Raw genomic sequence first — 24,191 nt, forward strand, 5'->3', positions numbered from 1 at the left:
AATGATTTGAATCATGTGATGATATTCTCTGCAACGTTAATTCCAAGGATTGGAGACCTATACTTGACAGTAATTTGACAAGCCATGGAAGAAGGTGGGACTAAAGAAGAGGTGATAAGTAGAGTGAGGAGTATGTATAAGAGAAACAGAAGTAGTGTGAGAACTGGTAGATGGAAGACAAAGTAGTTTAAACAAGCCAATGTGAAGCAGGGTAGGGCAGGGTTCCCACGACTATTAAAGTATTTGAGAGAATTATGAAGAGATTGGGAGAAAAGATCGGAAGAAGGAAATGCTATTTGCTGATGAATTGATGGATTGGGCATAAAAGTAAAGCAAGGCACAAGAACAGCTAACAGCATGGGGTGAGGAAGTGAGGAAATGTGGTATGAGATTCAGCACTAAACAGAGTGGTGATGGTCATGACAAGAACAAAAATGGAGTTAGGAGATGCTTTGAATTATTCAGACAAAAGATTTGGGCATTACTCTCCTATGAGTTATCAAACGTTCAAACGGATGTGATATTTTCCATATTACTGGAGTTAGAACGAGGTTTTGTTATAAACCTTCCCCATTTCTACCTCTTTGGTCGGATATTGCCAATTAACAAACTCGACCGAGATTTTCCACTACGAGATTTTATGTAGCAGGCTGGAAGTTGTTTGAGAAAAATTGTGACTGTTATCATGTCCACAAAATTATATAAACCTTTGAGTTGACGATGGTTTTGGGCTCTATGGACCATGAAATGAAAAACTATATAAAAATTTTTGGAAGTCACATAATAGTAACGGCTACAGTAGGTAGTATTTCTTTGAAATCTACCTAAAATGAGGAACTTGACTCAACATAACTGCTCCAAAGTTTAAAAGTTCTTATTCATTTAGGAAAGTTCAATCTGGTAAATAAATTAGGATTTTTTTTTTGCATTTAATATAATTTTTTATGCCATTCCCACAAGAAGGACATTATAGTTTTTTTTTTATCTTTCCCAAGCAGTGTTTTACCTGGATTAGGAATCTTTGATGGACTTCTACAAACAATGTCGTTTGCAGAGGTGTAAAAATTATTGATACCATTGTTTTGCTATGTTGAAATGTTTTGCTCATTTCATTATCATAGGTGAAGTGGTGGAAAAATGGAAAATATTTATATTAATACACTTTCTATATCTTTTTTTTATTTTTTGTTTTTCTGTTCTTAACCTTTTGCATTGGGACTGCTTCGTTATTGTTTTAAGGCCAGTACTACAATGATAAAGAAATGGAGATGGATCGTGGAACAAAGTATATACCCAGACTCGTACGGATTAGCCCAGCTTTGCTCAGTTTACGTTACTTCATGTGACTAATAGAAGCCAAGTATCTTGGGGAAATGCTAGCCATGATTATTTACTATTTAAATATGTGAATTATTGTTTAAAGTACAAGAATATAAAAATGTTCTTTCATTAATTTGTGGTTTTATTTTTATTAAATATGTAAATACTGACTGCACTATGTTCTCGGATTTCAAATTTTTTAAAACTTAATTATACTTTTCGTAACCGTGAAGTTCAATCTCATTGGTTGCAGTATGTTACGATTCCATACATTGTAGAAGCGACAGATGGATAGTGAAACCTAAATATCTTGCGGGTTCGGATCCGTTTACGTTTTTTCGTTTCCGTGTCATTGTAGAACAGTCTAGTTATTACTGTTATTAAACTAGGTTGATATTATTTATGCTGAAAATCCACTTATTGTAATTTGTCATGCACTTAAACCCCTCAGATTGGTATTCTGTTTTAATGCACTGCATCAAAAAAAAAAATTTGTGTTGTAGTGGTGTTTATTCCATGATTATTATTTTCTTTTTGTAATTATATACTGTTACTTTTTGTTTAGTAATTTTTCAGTTTGCATTTTACCACTTAGTACGTTATGTGAACTATTGTAATCCTTTTAACAAAATATTTTTAATATAGTTTTAAGATAAAAATTTTGTACATGCTAGAGTAACTTCAAGAGTTAATTTAACTTGGGTTCCTGCAAGTGTGAAACGCAGTAGACATGGCTGTGTTTGTTTTCTCTGGGTGCTTCCGATTGTCCCTTTCAACTAATTCTGTTGCCGATCTATTTCAGTTACACACCCCATGCATCTCGAATGACCTTCAACCGTGGTTAATTTTTTACGTTCATTGAATGTATTACTTTGAAGTTTCATGTCTTCTTATAAAAGTATATTTTGAATTTGACATGGTCCCGGGCTGCGCCCTTCTGAGCCCGATGTGCCACCACCTCCCCCCTTACACGCTGCGAGCCCCCTCTCCTTCCACCACCACCCTCTATGACCCCAGCGTTTAACCCCCCGCCGAAGCGTGCATGTGTCGTCCCGCACACACCGGTGAGACGTCGTTGCTCCGCTCCCGAGAGTTGCCGAGGGAGGACAAACAGGCAGTGAGTCGCGAGCGCTGCGAGAGGAAGGAGCTTCACTCACGTTCTCTGAGGTTTTCAGTGCTACAGGGGAAATGGGCCTCGCCACACACGGGCTACGTCACGGCCCTGAGAACAGAGCAGTCGGGGTCCACATGCCCGTTATACATGTGGTGGCGCCCTAGGATTCGACGAACACTTCAACCCCCATTGCGGTAGCAATTTGGATGTAATGATTGGTGTTGGTGTGATGGTGCTGTGCTCGTAATCCCCCAGCAGTGGAGTTGTGGCCGTCGCCTGAGTGCTTGTGGACCGTGTGCCTGGCAGAGCGACAAGTCCTCGCCCGGGAGCGCGGCGGAGCCCCCGGCGGGCGGCAGACCCGGGGCCCCCCCCGCCCGTCCCCCCTCCCCCGGCCAACTACGAGGGCAGCGCCGCGACGCCGCTCCGCGTGTCAGGTACGCTCCCGGGCTTCCTGTGTGCGCACCTGTCCTGCTTCTCCGCCGGGATTGTCGTGTTAGTGGCACAGTGCACGGAACACTGACGCTCCGCCCACATTCTGGCACGGCCCTCGCTGCTCTGCCCTTGTCTGCGTTTTCTAGTTTTAATGTTGTTAAAACATCTAATTGAAAGTTTTTTTTAAATTAGTTTTTGGAATACAAAAGTTTACTGGACATAATTCTTTAAAAAATTTAGTTTTGGTTTTTAACTGATTGGTTATTATTATTATGATTACTGCAACTGAAGTTTGTAGATACTGTAAAAGTGCAGTGAGATGAAGTATCTTGGCTTCTGGGTTGTAGCCGTGTCCTCGGCAGGTAACTGCTCCACTGATGATGGCGACTGCAATGTCGACCGAGACGTCGGTGAATTATTCGCCGAGGACGCTGCTACGACCCAGAAGCCAAACTACCTTCAGACAATGGCCGTGAAAAGCCTGCGAACACGCAGCGAGATGGTTTTGTTTCGTTTTCGGCGTGCAAAAAATACGGTCTGCGTGTTCGATGACGTGCCGAACGATCGGTGTTCCGCTGTGGTAGACGCAGCTGGAGTGAACAGTTGTAGGTGTGGCCTGTGACTTGTCTGCACGCTTGTGTGTCAGTGTTTGTGTGCGTGCGAGCGCGCGGGGACCGCCGTATTGGCCTCCTGATGACGGGGCGGAGTGCTGTGTCTGTGTCCCTGTAGAGGACAGCTTGTCGGAGGGCGAGGAGGACTCTCGGGGGACGACGCTGTCTGCCTCGGCGCACGACGGCGGGACGGGCACGGCCGGCAGGAGGCAGTCACGGCTGAACCGCCGAGCGGCCAGGCAAGCCCACCTCAAGAGGTGAGTGCCCGTCCGTCTCCCGTCTCCCTCTGCAGCGCGACAAGCGACGGTCATGGAGCTAGGAGATGCACTGAATTATTCAGTCAAAAGATTTCGCCATTACTCTCCTATGAGTATACACCTGCAAAATTCGTGGATTCATTGACCTCTAGGATAGACTCCACAGTCCTTTAAATAATCACGGAAATGACACCTGTTCATTGGCTACTGACGCGTGAGACGTCTTAACTAGGCTGTCCGTAATTCGGCACTTTATTTGGTTTAGTGTTTCCCATTGGCTCACAGTTCCCCGGATAAAATGTGGGCCAATCGCAGAAGCGGTACGAAGGTATAGTTGTTTTGATGCTAGCCTATCGCGAAATGAATCCGCGAATTATGCATGTCTATACCTACGAGTTATCAAACGTTCAAACGGATGTGATATTTTCCATATTACGGGAGTTAGAAAGAGGTGTTTTTTTTTTTTTTTTTAAACCTTCACCATTTATACCTCTTTGGTCGGATATTGCCCATTAACGAACTGGACCGAGATTTTCCACTATGAGATTTTATGTAGCAGGCTGGAAGTTATTTGAGAAAAGTGGTGACAGTTGTCATGTCCACAAAATTTTATAAACTTCAGAGTTGACCATGGTTTTTGGGTCTATAGACCATGAAATGAAAATCTATATAAAAAATTCTTGGAAGTCGCACCATGGTAACGGCTACAGTAGGTAGTATTTCTTGGAAATATCTCTCTCCGACCTGCGCCTGCAGGCTCGCGGCTAGCGCCGGACCCTCCCTTTCATACAAGTAAAGCAAATTAGCTACTCATAGATTGTTATAAGGACTATTGTAGTACTTAGTGGGCTACAATAATGTATTTCCTCCCCATTATAGCCCGACATGTCTCATGCCTTAGAAGCTGTAACTGTATGCAAGTCTTTCTTACAATCTTGACATGCATGTTTCATGTACATATTTAATAACGTAAGTATATGTGTATTTATGTCTTTTGAAAGAAATCATCAAATAATTGACTTAAGAGCAAAGTGTTAAAAAAAAATTAAAATAAAAACCAAAATATGAAATGTTCAGTTTCTCCAAGCAAAATCATTTACTTAAATTTCTACTTTAAAAGGTTGGAGTTGTAAATGTTTGCTGTTCCATGAGATTGTATCTACGTGTGACAGTAAATTTTACTATTAAAATTATTTTATATGTGCTGGAACCCCTCCTTCACAAAATCCTGGCTACGGCCGTGGCGCCCGGCTCGGCTGTATCTGCTTGTTTCTCGTGGCGGGCCGGTTGTAGGAAGGGTGAAGCAATTCCAATGTGTGTTCATTAGAACTGCCAGGTATAGCTAAACCAATTATTAACTGTGGTCCTCAAATTACTAGTTCCAATAACCTCCAACTATGTATATAAAAAAAAAGTGATATCAAACAATTTTTACATGTTGGGATCAAAAATTTATAATGAAACAGTTTTGCTATTTTTTTATTGATGGAAATAAAAATTTTATTACTGAAATAACAATTATATATTAAATTTAAAATTTTTGATGCTTCAAGATTACGAAACATTTTTCTAATCTGTTGTGTCAGCTTCAAACACTACAAAATATCTTCGTTTCTTGTTTTCTGCACGTTTTTCTCTTTTTTGTACTTGTAAGTGTTGGTAAAGTGATCACATGAAACTGGAATCAGAAGAAGCTTTAAGATGTTTTATTTCTGTATTATTACTCTTCATTGTGCAGAAAACCCATACTGATATAATGGAACATCAGTTTAGTTACATATCTTATAATGAATTAAAAAATAATAAACTACTTGTATAAGTTTGCTCCAAACAGGCTAGGTGTGTGTCAAATGGTGTTAATAATTAGTAGGTCAAATTTTTGTCTAGAATTCTCCTCAGAAGTGCTTGTGCTAGCTTTGAACTAACTCATAAAGTAGTGTTTGCTCTATGTTGCTATAGCCATTTGCTTCTAATACTAGTTTGTATTTTTTTTTGTGGTAATGGGCCATTTGTATCCTGATTTTGGTTGAATTCTTCCATGCCAGATTATTGTTGTTTCAATTTATAAAGTATAGAGACAAGATCATATGGTTTTATTTTTGGGCCAATTTTGTTTTTAACACAGGTGATTTCAGTGTTTTTTGTTTTTATTTTTATGAATTCTGTTAATTCATAAAGATAGCATACTATTGAACACATATGACACATAAATGTTTTATGATACTTATTTCATAAAAACAGTGGCTAGTACTTTTTTGAAAAATTTACCAATGTTATGGTGTAAAAATGAGTTGCTAATAACAGTTGCAAGATCAAAAATGACTAAAATAAATTGTTCCAATCTACAAAGTACATACAAAGTAAAAAACTTCAAGTTGAATACATTACATTCATTGAGTATAATATATTAAATATAAGTTCTTGTGATTTGAGTTAAGTTTTGATTAAAAATGCTGATTTAAGTATTAACTTACATTTCAGTGTTACATGGTGTGCTGTTGTGTTTTTCGGTGTAAATTCAGTTTCATCGCAATTCACCATATAATCTTGTCCCTACAGGGTTGTCCATTAATCTCACGTGATGTTTTTTTAGAAAATTTTTAATCCCCCCTCCCTCCTAGTGATTTGTGGTGAGGTTTTAGACTAACCCCCCGCCCTCCCCTCCCCTCCCCCCCACCCCAATAAATCACACGTGTATTTTTTTGGTACAAAATATTTTTAAAAATTTCAAAATATTATCTTTAAATATAGGTATAATCTATTTTTATTCTGGAAAATTAAGCACAGCCTGTATTCGGCGCCAAAATCACAGTCTTACTGGCGACTGGCAAGCCGAGCCGGGTGGTTCATGTTGCTGCGGGCGGGGATATTGTTGCCCGGCTACGGCGAGTCAAGGTCATGCGTCGCTTTTCGGTTTAGTAGAAATCGCGCGAAAAAATAAATACACGTGATATCTCTCTACACACACACACACACCCCCCCCCCCCCCCTTTTTTGTGATATTTCGTGATTTTTCTCGACAACCTCCCCCTCCCCCCCCCCCCCTTTCGAGCCGCACATGATTAATGGACGATCACTACTAATGTATGATTCCATGTTTCCAATTTTCATGACCGTAGCAGTGAAGTAGGGATGTTTGACGTAGCTGAACAAGTGAGCGTATGATAAAAATAAAGATGTTACAGTACCTTCTTTTTTTGCCCGTAATGCACTAATGAGAGGTGAGCTTTCGCATCCAACACAACACATTTACTCAGGAAGCACTTATAAATCAGGTTTCTTATTCAATGAAAACACGTGTGGATGTGTAAGCTTTCCCCGACTCGCGGGCGAGAGAACACAAGCTTAACATCTGGCTGGAAGTTTCACAATATTTAAACCAAAATATTTTTTTATAATATTAAAATTAGCTCTAAATATTTAAATCACAAAATCTCCAATACCTGATCTCAAGAAATTCAACTTAAAGTGAAAAGTTAAACATTATCAAGATATATTTTTGATAAGATATCAAAACAACCTTTTACTCAACCAAATGCATCCAGGGAGCCGATACTTTCCCAATAGAATTGCGGAATTGCTGCTAAAAACTTAATACTAAATATATCTAAAATATTGCGTATAATATAAGATGAAAACTTTTTTTTTCATTACTTTACATGACTTCCAGTTCCATAAAACAAGCGTAAAAAAAAGTGTAGTCTAAACAAGCTTCGTAGTAGCTCTGTTAAAAAATTCTTTAAGTCAAAAAGTTTGTATGAGCTCATATCAAATTACTAAATCACAAAGCCGAGTATTTGAGTATTTACTAAATAACTTGGGGCCATTTTCTTGAATGTTCTACAGCACTAAAAATCCATGCACTACTAAGTTTCCTTTATATTCCAGTGGCAACCTAAAGTATTTTAGATGATAAATTTTATTACCGTTTTATGTAACTTGCAAGAAAAATGTTACGTTGAGGATGTTTCACTCCTTATGACACATTTTAAAAATTGGCTACCTTATACCTGAACAAACATATAGCTCTTATGGTATGCAAAAAAGTATGGGAACCGTTTCAATTACCCCAAAAAAATTTGTCCGAAATCTTTGCCCGTAGGGCCTACTTGATCTTAAAAGTTTTTGCTTGCGGTAACTTACTGGCAAAAACGTTGCCGATGTGGAATGCAGCCTAAGGAATTTAGGTCACGTATAATGAAAGTGTGCCAATCATGTGCATTATAGGCACTTTTTTTTTTTTAATTTTAAAATAATTGAGTTTTTTTTTTTTTAATTCTTTTTACTTAAATTCTTTGCTGCCTGCCATTTTATTCAGCCTGTTGAGACCCGGGCTGATTGTCAATTGTTTTTCACCTTTTTTTTTTAATAATGTTGTCTTAAATTTGTAACATGCAATCCATATAAAAATTATGAAAGCACTGTCAACATAAAATAGAAAATCAATTTTTAATCAGAATAAATTGAATAGCTCGCCAACCAAACCTCGACTTCTCATTTATAAGCCTTACGATCCTCTCCGCCATCTGTAAGCCCACAGGGGTGGTAATAAATTCTTGTTCACCCTCCTTAGTGCCCCTCGGAAGTATTATTGACATATATTTTTATTATAAGTTTATCTTCCCAGTACGTTTCCAAATTTTTGTATCTTAGAAGTTTCTCTAAGAAATTACTTAATAAAATTATTAGCGCTCTAAGGAGAGGCGTAACAAAAACAAAACCAATTGACGAATCCTCCGCAGTAGATGGTATGTCCCGAGGCCATAGTTAACGCTCGCCATGCCATGTAGCGCCGCACCGATTACTGGTATTCCTGACATGATAGGCCGCTTGGGTGCCGCAGTGTCGATTCCGACAGTCACATAAACACTCGACTCAGCTGACATCCCTAAAACAAACAAGGACTAAAATTATTAACTTAGTCATTTAAAAGAAATTAAATACTTAACACAATAAAATAATATAAAAAACAAGTTAAAAAATTGAAAGCAAATCAATGTAAACAACAAAAGGTAAAACTAACTAAAATTGACTGTGATTAAAAACAATTATTAAACCATTAAAACCATGTACGTCAACCCGTCAGCTTATTTGTTTTGTAAAGGTTGTTAAGTTATTAATTTGTTAATGTGTCCATTTTTTTCAATATTTTGTACATACTAACGAAAAACTTATATCTAGTTCAATAATTCAAACCAAAAAATGGATAAGCTTGAAAATAGCAGTTATATCTCCAAAATATAGTTGCATCACAAACACAAATAAAATTTATCCCTTAGCAGACAAAACATTAAATTCCTTTAAAAATCTTGACTAAATTTTTGTTGCTAACTATAACCCTTAGCACTAGTTGCAAATAAATTTGTTTAATGCTAATGAGCATGTATTTTTGATAACGAAGGTAGTCGTCCCTGACTAAGAGCATGTGGTTGTAATCTTGGTCCCAGCTCATTTATACTTAGTCCTCCCAAACAAAGTGATGAAAACAGTTGGCAAATTCTGATGTAAATAAGTGTGTGCGTAGAGTCCACATGCAACAGATGTGAAACTTCTTGCTTATTAGGTATAGACAGAGGTAATTTTTAGTATTTGTAATGAACAAGAAATAATAATTGGGAAAAATAAGGAAGCGTGTATGATCTCCAATCCAAAAAAAAAAAAAAACTAAAGAGCTGACAAACGCAAGCAGCTGTACGAGAATTCCGTAGCATCACTACTGCGTTTCTACCTCTCCCCTGCTAACAACACTTCCGGCCGTTACAACTAGCATATAGCATGCTACGCTACGTACCACCTTCCTCCCCCCCCCAACCCCCCCCAAAAAAAAAACAGCCTTCTTCTGATTTGATCACTAGTGCATGCGTTGGAGTGGCGTCGCCGCTTTCGCACTATCCTCCTCTGCCGGTTCCCCCACCACGTACCTAACTATTCCCTTCAAGGGATCAGAATTTTTAAAACGCTCGAAAGTTATAATCCCCTCGGCAAAAAAAAAGTTTCGTTGCCAAAACCTTACTTGTTCACCTTTGCCTACCTACCGAATTTGGTCCAGCTTGTTTTGTTTCCAAGAATGAGTGGTCTGTGTGCCCTCTGGAACGTGCGGAGCGTGAACGTGTGTTGCTTGGTGGCGTGCCGCAGGCTCCGAATGGCGCAGGAGATTCAACGCCAGTTGGAGGAGGTCGAAGTGAAGCAGCGGCAGTTGGAGGAGAGGGGCGTGCGGGTGGAGAAGGCGTTGCGGGGGGAAGGCACAGGTGAGCCCCCGGCCCCCCGCTGCCGCGAGTGATTACAGTAATTTAGTGAGTTTGGATTATTATTATTAGGTCTTTACTGGTATGTCAGGTCTTTTTGAGATCTAGGCGACGTTTTTACACCTTGAGTAATTGAGCTTGTGTTTCTGGTAGTGCATGTTTCACAGTTTTCAATGAACAGCTTCTTCAAAATGTAAACAAAGCTGACAGTGGAAATTGGTAAACATAATTTCCATAGAATCATTATGCTTTGGTGTTGTTCGTACTGTATTTTACAGAAGGCGGTTAAAATGAATATGATTATGTGTATTAAAAAATTTGTTTACTAATGTACTGTCTAGTTATGCTGCTATGTCATAATAAGCACCGGTGGTGTGGGGTTCAGCGGAATTCACCATTACTGTCGGTGCAGTATTTCCTGTTTCCGATGGGTTGCGTTTCATATTTGGTACTCCCGATAAATTTATACTGATGTTCTATTATCTAACAAAATCTGTGATTCGGCTTGGCCATTGTCCTGCAAGTACTGAATTAAAGCCTTTTGTAGTATGCAAGCAATCTTCCACTAGGCCTCCTGGCTTAAGGTGTGGGCGTTTTTACAGTTCGTCCAACATGTAACGAAATTCACAGAAATGTAAAAAGCTGAAGGACTGGTCATGAAAGTGACCAAACAAACAGTAAGTGTGCTGGAAGTCATGAAACTTTTAATCTCCAGGAGCCGTTTGTTAGCATTTTGTTTTTTAAAGCCTCGGTTCAGTTTAATAGTCGCATGTTTGGAGACTTGTCGACTTAAATCATGTGGAGATTATCTGTGAAAAGGTTTTATCACTTTCCAACGTTAAAATTGGCACATTCCTGCACAACCCTTCATGATGGTCTTCGCCACTTCACGCACCCCTTGTTTCTAGCTTTGTGCCACTTTAACACTTCAGTTCCCACGTCAACTAGACATGCTGTGCGTTCGGTGATGTCTCATCACTAACTGATGCTCTGTACGTGTCCTTTATGGTAAACATCATTGAAGCCAAGTTTGTTCTAACATAATTTTCTCAGTTAGTAAATTATAATGTAACCCTGAAGAAAACCATATGGAACTAGTTTCTGTATTAAAAAAAAAAATAGGTGCAACTAGTTGTAGCAATTAGTTCAATGACAAAAAATATGTATGAGCACACGTTTTTCTACCGTTTGCTACAAAAATTAATTTTCATTCTTATGGAAACTAACCACGTTCCACATTGTATAACTTGTGCTTGAACAGGCTTGAGATTAACTGCAACATGTGCATTGGACTTAATCCTGTTTCATTCCGTCACATTTCACTCTTGAAGTGCATAAAAATGTGCAGCTTCAAAATGTTAGCAATTTATCCACAAAATCATCATATTATTTGTGCATTTATCAAGAAAAATAGTTTTGATATGTTTTCAATTTTCATACATGAATCCAAAAATACTTACTAAACAGCCCCGCCTGGCTGGGGACCTAGCCTTTGAGTATGGGCAGGTCTCAAAATGTTAAATGTATTTTAGTTGATAGTTGAAGCTCTGGCCCTCGGACGGGCTGCAGGTGACGTGGTTGACGGTGGTTGACGGTGGTTGACTGTGGATGAGTGCGGACGTGTGTCGGCCAGGCGCGGAGGGGGACTGCGAGGAGGGCGAGCTGCTGAGGGAGTGGTTCGACCTGATGCGGGAGCGCAGTGAGCTGCGTCGCTTCGAGCGGGAGCTGGCGGTGCGGGCGGAGGAGATCCAGCTGGAGGACCGGCACGCCAGGCTGCAGCAGGACCTGCGCGACAGGATGAGCATAGACGGTGAGCACCGTCCTGGTCCTCATTTACACAATGACCAGAATATAAGTGTTCTGTGTGTGGTTTATTATATGGTGTGTGATTGATTTTGTGTGATTATATTGTGTGTGTGGTTTTATTATGTGGTGTTGTGATTGATTTTGTTTGATAATATTCTGTTTGTGATTTATTATATGGTGTGTGATTGATTTTGTGTGGTTTTATTATGTGGTGTGTGATTGATTTTGTGTGATATATTGTGTGTGTGTTTTTATTATGTGGTGTGTGATTGATTGTGTTTGATAATATTGTGTTTGTGGTTTATTATATGGTGTGTGATTGATTTTGTGTGGTTTTATTATGTGGTGTGTGATTGATTTTGTGTGATATATTGTGTGTGTGTTTTTATTATGTGGTGTGTGATTGATTTTGTGCGATATATTGTGTGTGTGGTTTTATTATGTGGTGTGTGATTGATTTTGTGTATTATTGTGTGTGCTTTTGTTTGTGTGAAAGAATAGCTTTTCACCATTGTCGCAAAAAACTTTCCAATTAAATTTCTGAACTCCAACTGGAAATCCAGTGACTTCTTAGCACCAAATATTTCAATAATATTCACCAATCTATCTTGAATCTTTTAACGAAGAAATCACTGAAATGCAAGGACAACCAAAAACAAAAAAAAACTTGCCACGTTGTTAGGATCGACATACTGAAATGCACATCCAACACCAAATTTTCAAAAATACAGTCATAAATATCAGAAGAAATTTTTTCAGAATGTGAAAAATCTGTTTTATAGAAAGGGCTCAATTTCAGTATTGCTCCTCACAGAATCCCTGTTTCATAGTTCCTTCTGTAGAAAGTGCCATATTCAAACTGCCAGCAGTCGAACAGGAGGAGTTTCTGTCGACAGTTCGGACTGCCATTACACAGCCAGGCCACCTAAACCAAATCTTACCTCTGACGAGCTTAAAGCCATCAAAACACTAAAAGCATATTCTGACATTGTCATCCTTCCCGCTAAGGGCCGGGCCACAGTCATACCAGACTGAACAGACTGTGATGATAACATTACCAACCTGTAACTCAGACAAATATGTACATCTCTCCAGCCTTCAGCACTTCCACCCCAGTCAACCTGATTTTTCCCAGACACAGTTTTTCAAGCCAAACAACCCAAAGACAATAATAAATAATGTCATTATTCGAGGGGTTGGGTTTCGCAAGACAAGGGATCCTTTCATTATTTCATGGACATAAAATTTTTACTCGCTTTCATTAAATATTTATTAAAAAAGTATTAAAATTAACTTCACTGAAAAAAATATTCTCTTAAGTAGGGTATTTGTGGGGTTAATTTGGTTTATATAATTGCATCTAGTGACACGAGATACAACTATGCTACTTGGGGCTAGGTAGCTTGTTTGTCGTTTAATTATAGTTAAGAGGGGTGCTGATGAGTCATGTTGAACAAACACACCATTCATTAGGGCAGGCTGTATCTTTGGTATGACTTGAAATTGTGTGGAGGTTAACCTAAAACTGAAAACCAAGAACGGATTTTTACGAAATGTAACTGAACGGAGAACCCTGGAAAAAAGTAGACCCGACACAGCACTACTAGAGATATAGAGAGATATAGAGATATAGAGATATAGATAAAGATACAGAATTAGAAAAATTACAAAAAAAAATTGAGGCATTGCAATGCATGTCGGGCATTAGCTATAAATGATAAAATTTCAGTAGTTGTATAAAAATATTTTACCGATAGAATGGAGACTCTGTGCTCTTTATGGGCATAGCCATGTGCAAGGGAAAGGGGTTTAGGCTCAGCGTAGCAGCAGTCAGTTGTGGTTTTAATGTATTATTGACATTGAGATAACCAGAGACTGAGAAGATGATGAAATGTGAGTAGAATGCAACATTATTGGGGAATGGAGAGTGCTACAAGGAAAACACTGACCTAAGGCAATGCCCAAAACCTTTTCTTTCTAGCTTATAAACTGTGTTCAACACTGCCGGGAATCAATTTTGGATCACATTTGTGGGAGGAAAGTGTTCTGAACTTTCTATTTCATTTAATTTAGCTAACTGGTAAGGTTCATTTCCAAGGAGCCTACCATCATCTCTTTTTTAATGACTTGTTACTGGTTGCAATCGTAAGTAACTAAAAATAGTGAATGACTTAAGTTAAAAGTGTAAATAATTCTTGATTTTTTCACCAACATGACATGTAAGACGAACCTTGAAGCAGAAATTTGGTAAATCAGAAGAAATATATTGTACACATGAGTTTCAAAAACAAGAGGAAAATTACTGTCCACGTCTATTTTTAAAAATGTGGTGTGGCTGTGTCATGGACACGGCCGTGTGTTGTATGTGAATACGTGCACGTAACAGGTAATATTTTCTATACAAAATATAAAATACAATATTTTTTATTTTAACATTATATATATTCACTGTAACTATTTCACACTAATGTTTTATATATGCAATCTATAGATTTTGACGAGAGCTTACGATTGAAACCCAAACGAACGTCGTAGCTTCTCCGAGTCAAAAGTTACACTAAATGGAAATCTCGAAACGCAGAAAAATGACCTCAAAATGGCGGCGCTTCCCCCCTCCACCGTGCGCGATGCGTCACAGTCCTCACTTGGCGTAACGAATTCTTTGATTCTTCAGCTATCCAGTGGTGTGATAAAATTTTGGATGGAGATGATAGATATGTAGCTGCAACACCAAACTGTATCCCCTGATTTTGTAGTCATTATTTTTTTGAATTGCCTCCCACTATGGAAGCAATTTTAAAGACGTATTCACGTGAAAAACCATTGACATGCCCCTGAATGAAGCCTGTTGACTTGGCATGAAGCCAGGGCGGCTGATGTCCGTCGTCAGCGTGTGTGGCGTGTGTGCGCAGACGGCAGCAAGACGAGCGAGGACGTGGCGAAGGAGGGGCGGATCCTGAAGGAGATGCTGGAGATCGTGGAGCGACGGGACTCGCTCACCCTGCTGCTGGAGGAGGACCGTAAGAGGTGCGGCCCGCGGCTGTGGCGGGGCGTGACGTGGACCCCGACCCCGGGCCCCGCCGGGCGCTCCCTGGCCTGCCTCGCGGTGCTGCTCGTGGTCGCTTGGACCCTGTCCTACGTTGTAGTCGGCTCTGTCGCCTAGCTCCCCCGCTCCTCGCATGGTGCTTGGTGGTCCCTCTCCTCCTCGACTTCCATCGCTCCCGACTTGTGACTTTCGTTTTCCTTCTCGTTACTAACATCATTATTTTGTGGTTTTTAGAACTTCATTTAACATTAATTAACATCATCTACGATTTACCTAGTGTAACGATACTGACGTGTGCCATAATACGAGCGTAATAATTGTGTAGTTTTTAGTTAGTAGTAGTAGTAGTCGTGATTTATTTGTTACTACCAAGAACATTGTTCTTACTGTTTCAGAGTACTTTTTGAGACTTTTGATACTCGAGTTGTTTTCTTGTGTTTGTGTGTTTTAATCGCTACTATAACTGACGTGATCTTGTTTCAGACAAAGTTCCATGATTTTTCTGACTGTTGGTGTTGATGAGCGTAGTGCATCATCGGCTTGCGAAGCCTGTTGCTAACCTTCCTTGCTTGCTTGCCCGCCCGTCCTAGGGTAGGAGCGCACTCCTCGGTGTAAGCAGCGAGAGACCACCCCTCCGTCGTCACCTGTCACGCGGAGGCTTCTAGTAGTAGAGTGTCGGATGCACGGGCACTCCACCTCGTTTCGGGTCATTGCTGGGCTGATTCCAATTATAACTGCCGGGTCAGGACTTGACTTAATATTCCGATTTCAATTTGGATTTCGATTTGTTGCGGCAACTTATAAAGGTATCCAAATTTGTGAAATATCATGTAATTGTAATATATACAAAGGGAGGTCAGTAACCATAACTCTAATTTTATTTTGAATCATGAATTCCCCTATAGTGTTGCACTACTAAAGTTGTGTAGTTTTAGCTATGAGACATTGGTGAAGCAGTCTGACGCGGGCATAAACCCTTCCGTGACTAGTCTAGTGTATAATCTAATCTATATGTATATATATAAAATTATGCAGTTCACACAAATCACAGTAGTTAGCCAAACAATAAACAAGTCAGGAAAAGTTAACATTTTTTTCTCTGTGATTTTGTTGACATTGTTATTTCTACACACAGTAAATTTTCATTGATTACACACCTTTAAAAAAAATTGTATATCGTACTGTTGGTGAGTAATAGTTTGCGAGATAAACATGTTAGCTTGTTGGTCTTGACGATTAAATAAAACATTTTGAATATGACTAAATGAGAAAAATACAAAATCTTATAAATGATTGATTCTGTGGGAATCTGTGCATTCCGATATCTTGCCAATGCATTGGGCACATTTGGAGTGCGTAGGCTTGGCTACATTTCATCTCTTAATCAAATGATTTCATAGATTTTCCTTTTGTTTGTTTTCCCATGCTAAATTTTTGTATTTATTCATCTATTATGTAGTGAATGTGTGTAGCATGTACTTACAAAGCAACTTAGTACATCACAAAGCACCAAATGTTACTTAAATCATGAAGTTAATCCGCATTATTAATCAAAACTTAAACTCAAATCATAAAAACATGATTTTTGAAAATATTAAATACCATGAATGTAATTAACCTAATTAGCTGTACCAAAATGTATGGACTAAATAGAATCGGAAAAAATTTACTTTCTTAAAATTTTGCAACTGTTATTACATAACACATTTTTACATTTTTTTTAACGTTCAAATACTTGCAGGATTATTTTTATTGATCCATTTAGTTAGACATTCTCATTAAAAATTATTGTAATTTAAAAGAGAATTATTTAGCAGTTAAAATTACTTTTTTTTTTTTTGTGAAATAAGTATTTTAGACCATTTAACTCATTTTTTGGTTGAATGATATTCCATCATTATGAATATACAAATTTCTTAAATATAAAAAAAAAACAACACTGAAATTGCCAGTTTTAAAAATATAACTGGCCTAAAAGTAAAACCATAAAATCTTATCTGTAATTATGTATCACACACCAAACCTAAAAGCAAGTATGTGTATAAAACTCCTCTGTCTTGTTGACATCACTCCTCACGAACATGATCGCTGGAAACACCGCGTCACACACACTCAGGCGGTTTACCCTCTGCACATTTCGTAGACTTTATTGTATTTAGTTCTTTATTGTGTTTTTTTGTTTAGTTTTATGTACCATTAAAGTAATTTACCTATTTAATATGTGGTTTAATCGTTGAAGCTGATTATTGAATTTTGAATTTTTGCTTCTAACATGCTTGGTGGTCTTTCACGCTTTTTTTTTGTCAACAGTTTTAATGTTCATTGTTGCTCACATTATTAAAAACTTCGTGCAGTTACAGATAAGCAAATTTTGTTGCAAAACGGTCAGAAAATATCATAACATGTTTGGAACAGAATGTAACATGAGTAAATTTAAGATTGTAGGGAGGAAAAAAAAATTACTGTGATTTGTAACATTGCATGGTGTAGTAGATGGCTGTTTTCCATGGTGAATGCTTATGTAACAGTGACCTTTTATTTGTTTTTGAGATGTTAGTGCATTGGACTGCATAATATTCTGTTTTTTTTTGTTCGGAAAACCTTGATGGACTAATTGTGTACTGCATACTAGTTAACTTTCGCAAAGCGCTTCTTTAAACGTGATTAACTCTAGCACGATTAGAATGTAATTCAGTAATTGACTGTGTAGCCCTCAGTGAAATGCGGACCAGAAGTCGTGCGAGATGTGAGCTGGGGTGAGGAGCGCGAGAGAGAAACAGAGTGACAGGGAAATTAAGGGCCGAGAACATACATGCATCAGTGGAGCGTGGAGTTCTCCCTACGTGTACTGACCCCGAGTTTTGCAGAATCAACTAATTATAAAAAAACAAGTATTCGTAAACAAAAGGAACAGATTGAACTAGGCTGGTGTTTTCTTTGACTTGCTTATCTTGTAAATTTCGGATTGCACTGGCAAATTCAATGGCATCAGAAGGCCACTTTCGAAGGGAAAAAAAAATTGGAGTTGATGGTTTTCCTTGATAAAAAAATTAACATTATTGTAATCTCATTTTCATTGCTATAAGCAAACTAATAGCTTCTTTGTTTAAATGTTGTTTAAATGAGATGGAAAGAAAATGAGTCTTATCTGCTTGCGCAACGCAGGGTTTGCAAACTCTCACTTCAAGCGCTGAGAATCTCTAGAGGAACCCAGTGGAAAAGATTTAATGGGAGTGAACAATACGTTTAGCTATGAATTCTCTGTCAAAATTAATTTGCGGAATTTAATTTTAGTCCAAAAATAAATCAGTGCCGATAATCCCACAATGCGCTGCCTGCTGTTTCTAGTAACTTGTCTCACAAGACTTCTGGACTAGACTGTAGTCTGTGCAGTGGTGTCTTGCATCCTGCAATTTATAGCTTTGTGTATGTGGTCATCTGGGTCTTCACTTGTGCTAATAGATTGTGCTTGGTTTGTTAACTTCTAATGGTTTTGGTTGCATGTTTCATTAACATAATGATACTACTACTTTTCAGATTATGTACCTAACTTCAATTTTTGAACTTTCTGTCATAAAATTCATTTCATGTCAAACTAACTTATTTTAAAAATTTGCTATGTATTTTTTTTCTTAACTTCTGTGTAGATATTGACAATGGTATGTACTGCTGTACAATGTTTGTATAAGATTTTTTTACAAAAACTAATTTTATTATTTTACACTCATTATTTTACAATTATTTTTACACTTCAGTTTCAGTGTCATAGCCAGGTTTTTATTTTTCTCCTCCCATATGAGACTAATAGAGGTTCCATTGGTGACTTTTTAATTTGAAATTTTTATTATAATACAATTGTATAGTCTTTAAAATAAATAAGTATATCAACAATTGTGTGGTTAACTGTCGTATAGTCTTGATTATGTAACTTTCTAGTATTTTCATAATATTTGGGGTTGGGTTTTATTGTCTACACCCGCAGACACAAAGTCCCTTCCTAATTTGTGCCTGTCAGTATAATCTTAATCTGTGTGTAAAATGGTTTTCGCAAAACCACGACTCAGTTCAAGGACATTGAACTGTCAGTTGGTGGTAGGATGAGCGTGTTGTTTCTTGTAATGAAGTGCAATTGGGCATAATTCATTATTTGAGCTAGTTCGAGCCATCGGTACAGGCAAGATTATATAATGAATTGCAATAAAAACCGTAGTAATAACACTTCAACAGAAGTCAATACACCACATAATATTGGAATGCAACAAAACTCACTTGAATTACTTAATTTTATCTGTTTCAATATAAAATCCATAAATCTTTAGTTCCGGCTTTCATTACAAAATTTATATAATAACTTGCAAAAATTTATTGAATATCTATGCATTTTTTACAAGTTGAAGAATCCAAGAAAAATTTTTTAAAAAACTTAACGGTTAAGTAAATAAAAGCAGTGTCTGTCTGAAATTATGCTGACATGGCTTAAGGTCTACAAAAATAATCATGAGGAAGATTTCAAGTTTTTTTGTCTATGAATGTTGGCTATTGTATGGATAGGTAGATTCCACATTTCTTCAAATCCGATTCCAATTCTAATTCCAAATATTACTTTTTTTCTGAATTAAATTATGGATATGAAAGCAAAAGGTTAATCAAAAGAATAACACTTAAGAAGTTTAAAATATACCTACCTCTTGTATCAGTCTTTGTACTTTTTTACTAACACAATTTACTTACATTAACCTGAATTTGATCATCAGGCACGACAAGAGTTCAGTGCGCAATAAATTTGACAAAAAAATGTTACATTTGGAAAGCTTGCAAGTAAGGATGGGGCGAATCCTGATTTCCTCGAATCCGAATCCTAACTCGAATCCTCGACTGGAATTGCCGAATCTCGAACCCAAACCCAAATCTTTTAATAGATGATGTCCACATATCTAATGTAAGTGAGATGTATTCTGCTTGCACTAAAAGTCCCTTGACTTTCTCACTTGTAGTTTGGTACATTTCTGGTATAAGTGTATATAAAGACAACAATTTTTTCTTAAGAAATTTCAGTTTTAGTACAGATTAGCGGTTAGGATTTTTTCTATAAATAAGCTACAGGTCTGCGAGCCTAAGAATTTTACTTCGAGCCGAGCTCGAGTTTTTGTGGTACAGTTACACTTTTGGGAAATTATTTTTATCTTAAACTTAATATCATGTTTGAATAAAGTATTAAAATGAAGTGGGCTTATTAATTTTGGGTAACTATTTACAGAGTGTGTTTACATTTTGCACTGCTAGAAAAAAAATAACATTTTTTTTCATTGAATCTTACCTGTTTTTATTGGTTCATTAGTAACTGATATCATCCAACTAACATAACCAAGTATATGTTTGTGTAAATGTAACATAACTTTGGAAAAATTTCACCCTTGTCAATTTTTCTGGAGTCCTTACTGAGCTTCAACAAACTTAGCACCAAAAATCATGTTGTTTGAAAAGTACATTCACATTGTTTCAACATTTCCACTTTTTAGCACAATAATTCTGAGAGAGATTGTCACAGAGTATTAAATTCTATTCTTTAATCTATCATTCAGAACAATAATTTGTTCTGCACGTTCAGGAGTTAAATTAGCTCTACGATTGGAGATGAGATAGTGTTTCCAGCAGAAGAGAAGCGTCTATCGCTGGCAACCTGCTTGGCTGGAATGCTTTAGTAAAATTGCTTAACCTCAAAATTAGTGTCATAAATATCTGTAACTGGTCATTAAAGTTTAATCAATTGAAAGTAATAAAAATAAAAACATTTTACTTCATTCAATTTACACTTGCAAAAAAAACATACACACATAAACCTACATGGAAATTAAAGTCTTTTTCAATATCCTGAAGTCTGAAATATGTTTACTCATGTCATTAAATGTAGAGCTGTATTGAAGAAGCCGATTTTGCCAATATTTAGTTGAATCGGCATTTCTGCCGACTTCCGATACAGTACGCTCGTTAATTTTCGGCCGATATTACTGAAAAACGAAAGAGACTGCCATAACCTAAAAATCCACAAGTACCATTTTCACTTTTCGTAGTAGTACTGCATTCTTTCAGATCGCATTATTTCTTAGTAACATGTGCCAACCTTACATATGAAAGTTTAACATCCTTTTTTTTTTTAACAATGTTCTTTAATTTAATATGTCATAAATAAATAATATATTACTATCACGGTAAATATACATCTCAGTTGTTACGGTAACTATAGTGCAAATATGGTAGCTATCATGCTTCTGTAGTAATTATGGTATTCTACAAAGAATCTTTAGTTCTTTTTATGGTAATTATCTTAAAATAACTATTGGGTTTGTACTGTAGTTATGGTACATCATCCATATTTCTTCGTATGTTGTTGTTCATTTGTCTTTTCTTCATATTTACGTGTGCCATAAGGTTTGTTTGACTCGAGGTCTCTTTTTGACCTGTCAACTCTCGGAAGCAGTATGGCGGATGGTCGTTCTACTCGCGGGGGCAAGTTGCTCTCAGGTCACTCAGGTCATGCTCTCGATGCTGCTCCTCTCGAGGAAGAGTTGCGAGGGCAAGTCGTCTGCTGGTTGTTTTGGCGCGACTTTCACGATGGAGTCAATATGTTATCAAGCTACATTTGGTGATGACGGTAATATTTTAATAGATGACGTTGATGACGACATTGAAGCGGAAAAACATTACAATATAACTTATTCGGCGTCCTTTATTTAACAATCAAAAGATTTGCAATAGTTTCCTAGTACAGGTTAGCTTATGCATACCACAGGCGGTTTAAAGTCAAAAAGCAATAATTATATATTTTTTTTTTACCTTTATCAAGCTCTCTCATAATTTGTAGTCCAATATATGGTAAATCAATAGCTACTTCATCTTTAGATGAATCTTCCATTTCCAAACAAATTTCTCACGATGTCTGCTATATTTTCCGCCATCATTGTTTTACAACAAATCGCGTTTTCTTCGTGTATTAAAAGTTACCGACTCTTTTTGCCCTCAGGTCAACTCGCTCCCAACTCTTTCAACTCCCGAGGAGCGCGAGAGACCTTGAGTCAAACAAACCTATTATTTGAGACAAGAAGTTTCAGAAAAAATTTTAACGGGCATTATATCACACATTTAATGGCGTAAATGACGAGACCTCGGGCGATTTAAACGCTTTATACGGAAAAACCTACCATGCGGGACCTCGTAAGCGATTTTTACTGTATTTTTTTCCCGTAAATAGTAAAAACCGAATCCTTTGACGAATCCTGTATCAGACCCGCCGAACCTTCGAATCCCTAGGATTCTGCGGATTCGGCGGATATTGGATTCGGTCGCCCCATCCCTACTTGCAAGTATTGATTCTTCACATTATTAAATTTGTTGCAGTGTATTTAATGCTACACAAGTACCGTTGCCTTTTGCATGTGCAGGGAAAAAAGATTTACACAAAAGAAAACAGCACTACTTCAAGTAGTGCCAAAATTTATTAGCATCGTTACTTCAAAACTGCTGTAATTGAACAGCGTTACGTATTTCGAGGGGCTGGAGTATAACATTTAGTTATTTTGCAACTGCATTCTGTGTGAGAGTACTTTCTTGAAAATCTCATGTGCTTGGTTCATCCCACACCAAGCTAGCTTGGCTGCCTGATATGTTAGGTCATTTATATGGGTTTTTTAATTTATGAATTAGTTCTGAAGTACTAACGATCTTTTGTTATTGTTAATAATTTTTCATTAGATTTGAACATGTCGCCAGTATAAATGTACCAAAGAACGAAATAACTAATTTTGGTTTATGACACATTTTATGTATTATAACATGACACCATAGTACTTGAACTACTAAAACGTAAAAATATTGGGAGCTGAATAAAAAAAAATGTTAGTTTTTTAATTTGTTTTGAGTGACATTTATAGTTTTTAATTTTACTTATTAATGATACCTGATTATTACACTAGTTTTATATTTTGAAGGGAAAAAAATGAAATTCGTAAAGCCCTGTTTTCCTCCACATTTATTTTTCTTATGACTTTTCTCTGCAGGCATTTAGCCACATCTGTATATATCAATTATAGACTGCTTTTATTTACCTAGCTGTTCCATATTATTATTATTTTATTGACTTTTACTTTAAGCTCTAATAAATCCAAATAAAAACCTAAACAAAATATTTATGATTTGAATTTTACATTTGTTGTACAAAATAGTCATTTAGGAGAATTTTATTGCAGTTCATGTTTTTGCCTTAGTGTTTGGTGTTTTTCTGTGTATTGTAGTGTTATTTTGGTTTCATTACTATTCGTCACACAGTTTTCCTCTACTGATGTATTATTATTTTTTAATGATGCCAAGTCCGGCACGAATCATGTCCTTCGATTTCAGATCGGCAGTGGAAAAGGTTTTGATAAAAAAAATTTTATTCACAGATCTGTTAACATAATTCTCTTGCCTATTTATTAAATGCTACACACCACCAGTTTGTTTTACCCATCAATAAGCATATTTGGTTTGGGCGAATTGTAGATGTTTTATTACCAGTCTATGTACGTAATTCATTCTGAAACTTTGTAATGTGTGCGGTGGTTTCATAACTGCAACATTAATTTCTGTGTAGCGTTATTTTTATTTTTTTTTTCATTTATATGAGTTTTATTAGTTGTTTATAAGATTGAAACAATTTTTTCCATTATTACTGTGCTAGGTATTTGTAGTAGTGTAATTTTTTTCTTTCTGGAAAGTTTTTTTTTTTTTTCTATTTTTGTATAACAAAAATTTGGTTAACTGCTTGATGTATAATACCCACATACTAATTGTTTACCTTCGTGCTGTATGATTGTGGAATAAGGTTTTGCTTGATGTGTGTCTAACAACATATTATTTTTTTGTTACTTTTTGTAGACAAGACAAAATGGCTCTCTGTGGTATGTAAATTTGGTCCACCAAAACAATCATGCTTGTACCACTGTGATTATATGGAATTCTTATTTGTAAGTGTTGTGGTAGTTTTTTCTCACGCGCACGCAGTAGTTGCCCCGTGCCTGTGTGTTCACCAGTATTGTACAGTACTAAACACTGGGTGGTAGCGGTGGCTGGGTTCGGCACTGACCCCCCCACTCAGCCACTACAACCAAGGTCAGAGTTAGCGCACGAACCACTGACTAGAGTTGGCATGGCATGGTTGTTGCACTCCGTCTGCTAGGTAAGAACAACTCTCAAGTTTGCATGCGTTTAAACCATTGCTTTCTTTATGCATACATATTTCAATTCTAAGAAACTGTAATAACTATTTGGAAACCTACATATTTCATAAAGGTTTTTTGTATAAAAAAAAATTAAATACAGGTATAA

General features: G+C 37.1%; 1 protein-coding gene across 3 annotated transcripts in view; it reads left to right on the forward strand.

Annotated features, from left to right (window-relative positions):
- The window catches only part of LOC134538857 (F-actin-monooxygenase Mical), a 232,538-nt gene extending 208,704 nt beyond the window's left edge, over positions 1-23,834 (forward strand). For 2 of the 3 annotated variants that reach the window (XM_063380418.1, XM_063380420.1), the window contains 4 exons: positions 2,741-2,868; positions 9,870-9,982; positions 11,613-11,789; positions 14,698-23,834. In XM_063380418.1, coding sequence (XP_063236488.1) covers positions 2,741-2,868; positions 9,870-9,982; positions 11,613-11,789; positions 14,698-14,948 — 669 coding nt within the window. In that variant the 3' untranslated portion in view covers positions 14,949-23,834. Of the gene's footprint in view, positions 1-2,740; positions 2,869-3,595; positions 4,792-9,869; positions 9,983-11,612; positions 11,790-14,697 lie in introns of those variants that run through there. The other variant, XM_063380419.1, reaches the window with a different exon arrangement.
- Positions 23,835-24,191: the final 357 nt, after the last annotated feature.

Source organism: Bacillus rossius, chromosome 14 (assembly GCF_032445375.1).
Source record: "Bacillus rossius redtenbacheri isolate Brsri chromosome 14, Brsri_v3, whole genome shotgun sequence".
Classification (NCBI taxonomy): Eukaryota; Metazoa; Arthropoda; class Insecta; order Phasmatodea; family Bacillidae; genus Bacillus; species Bacillus rossius.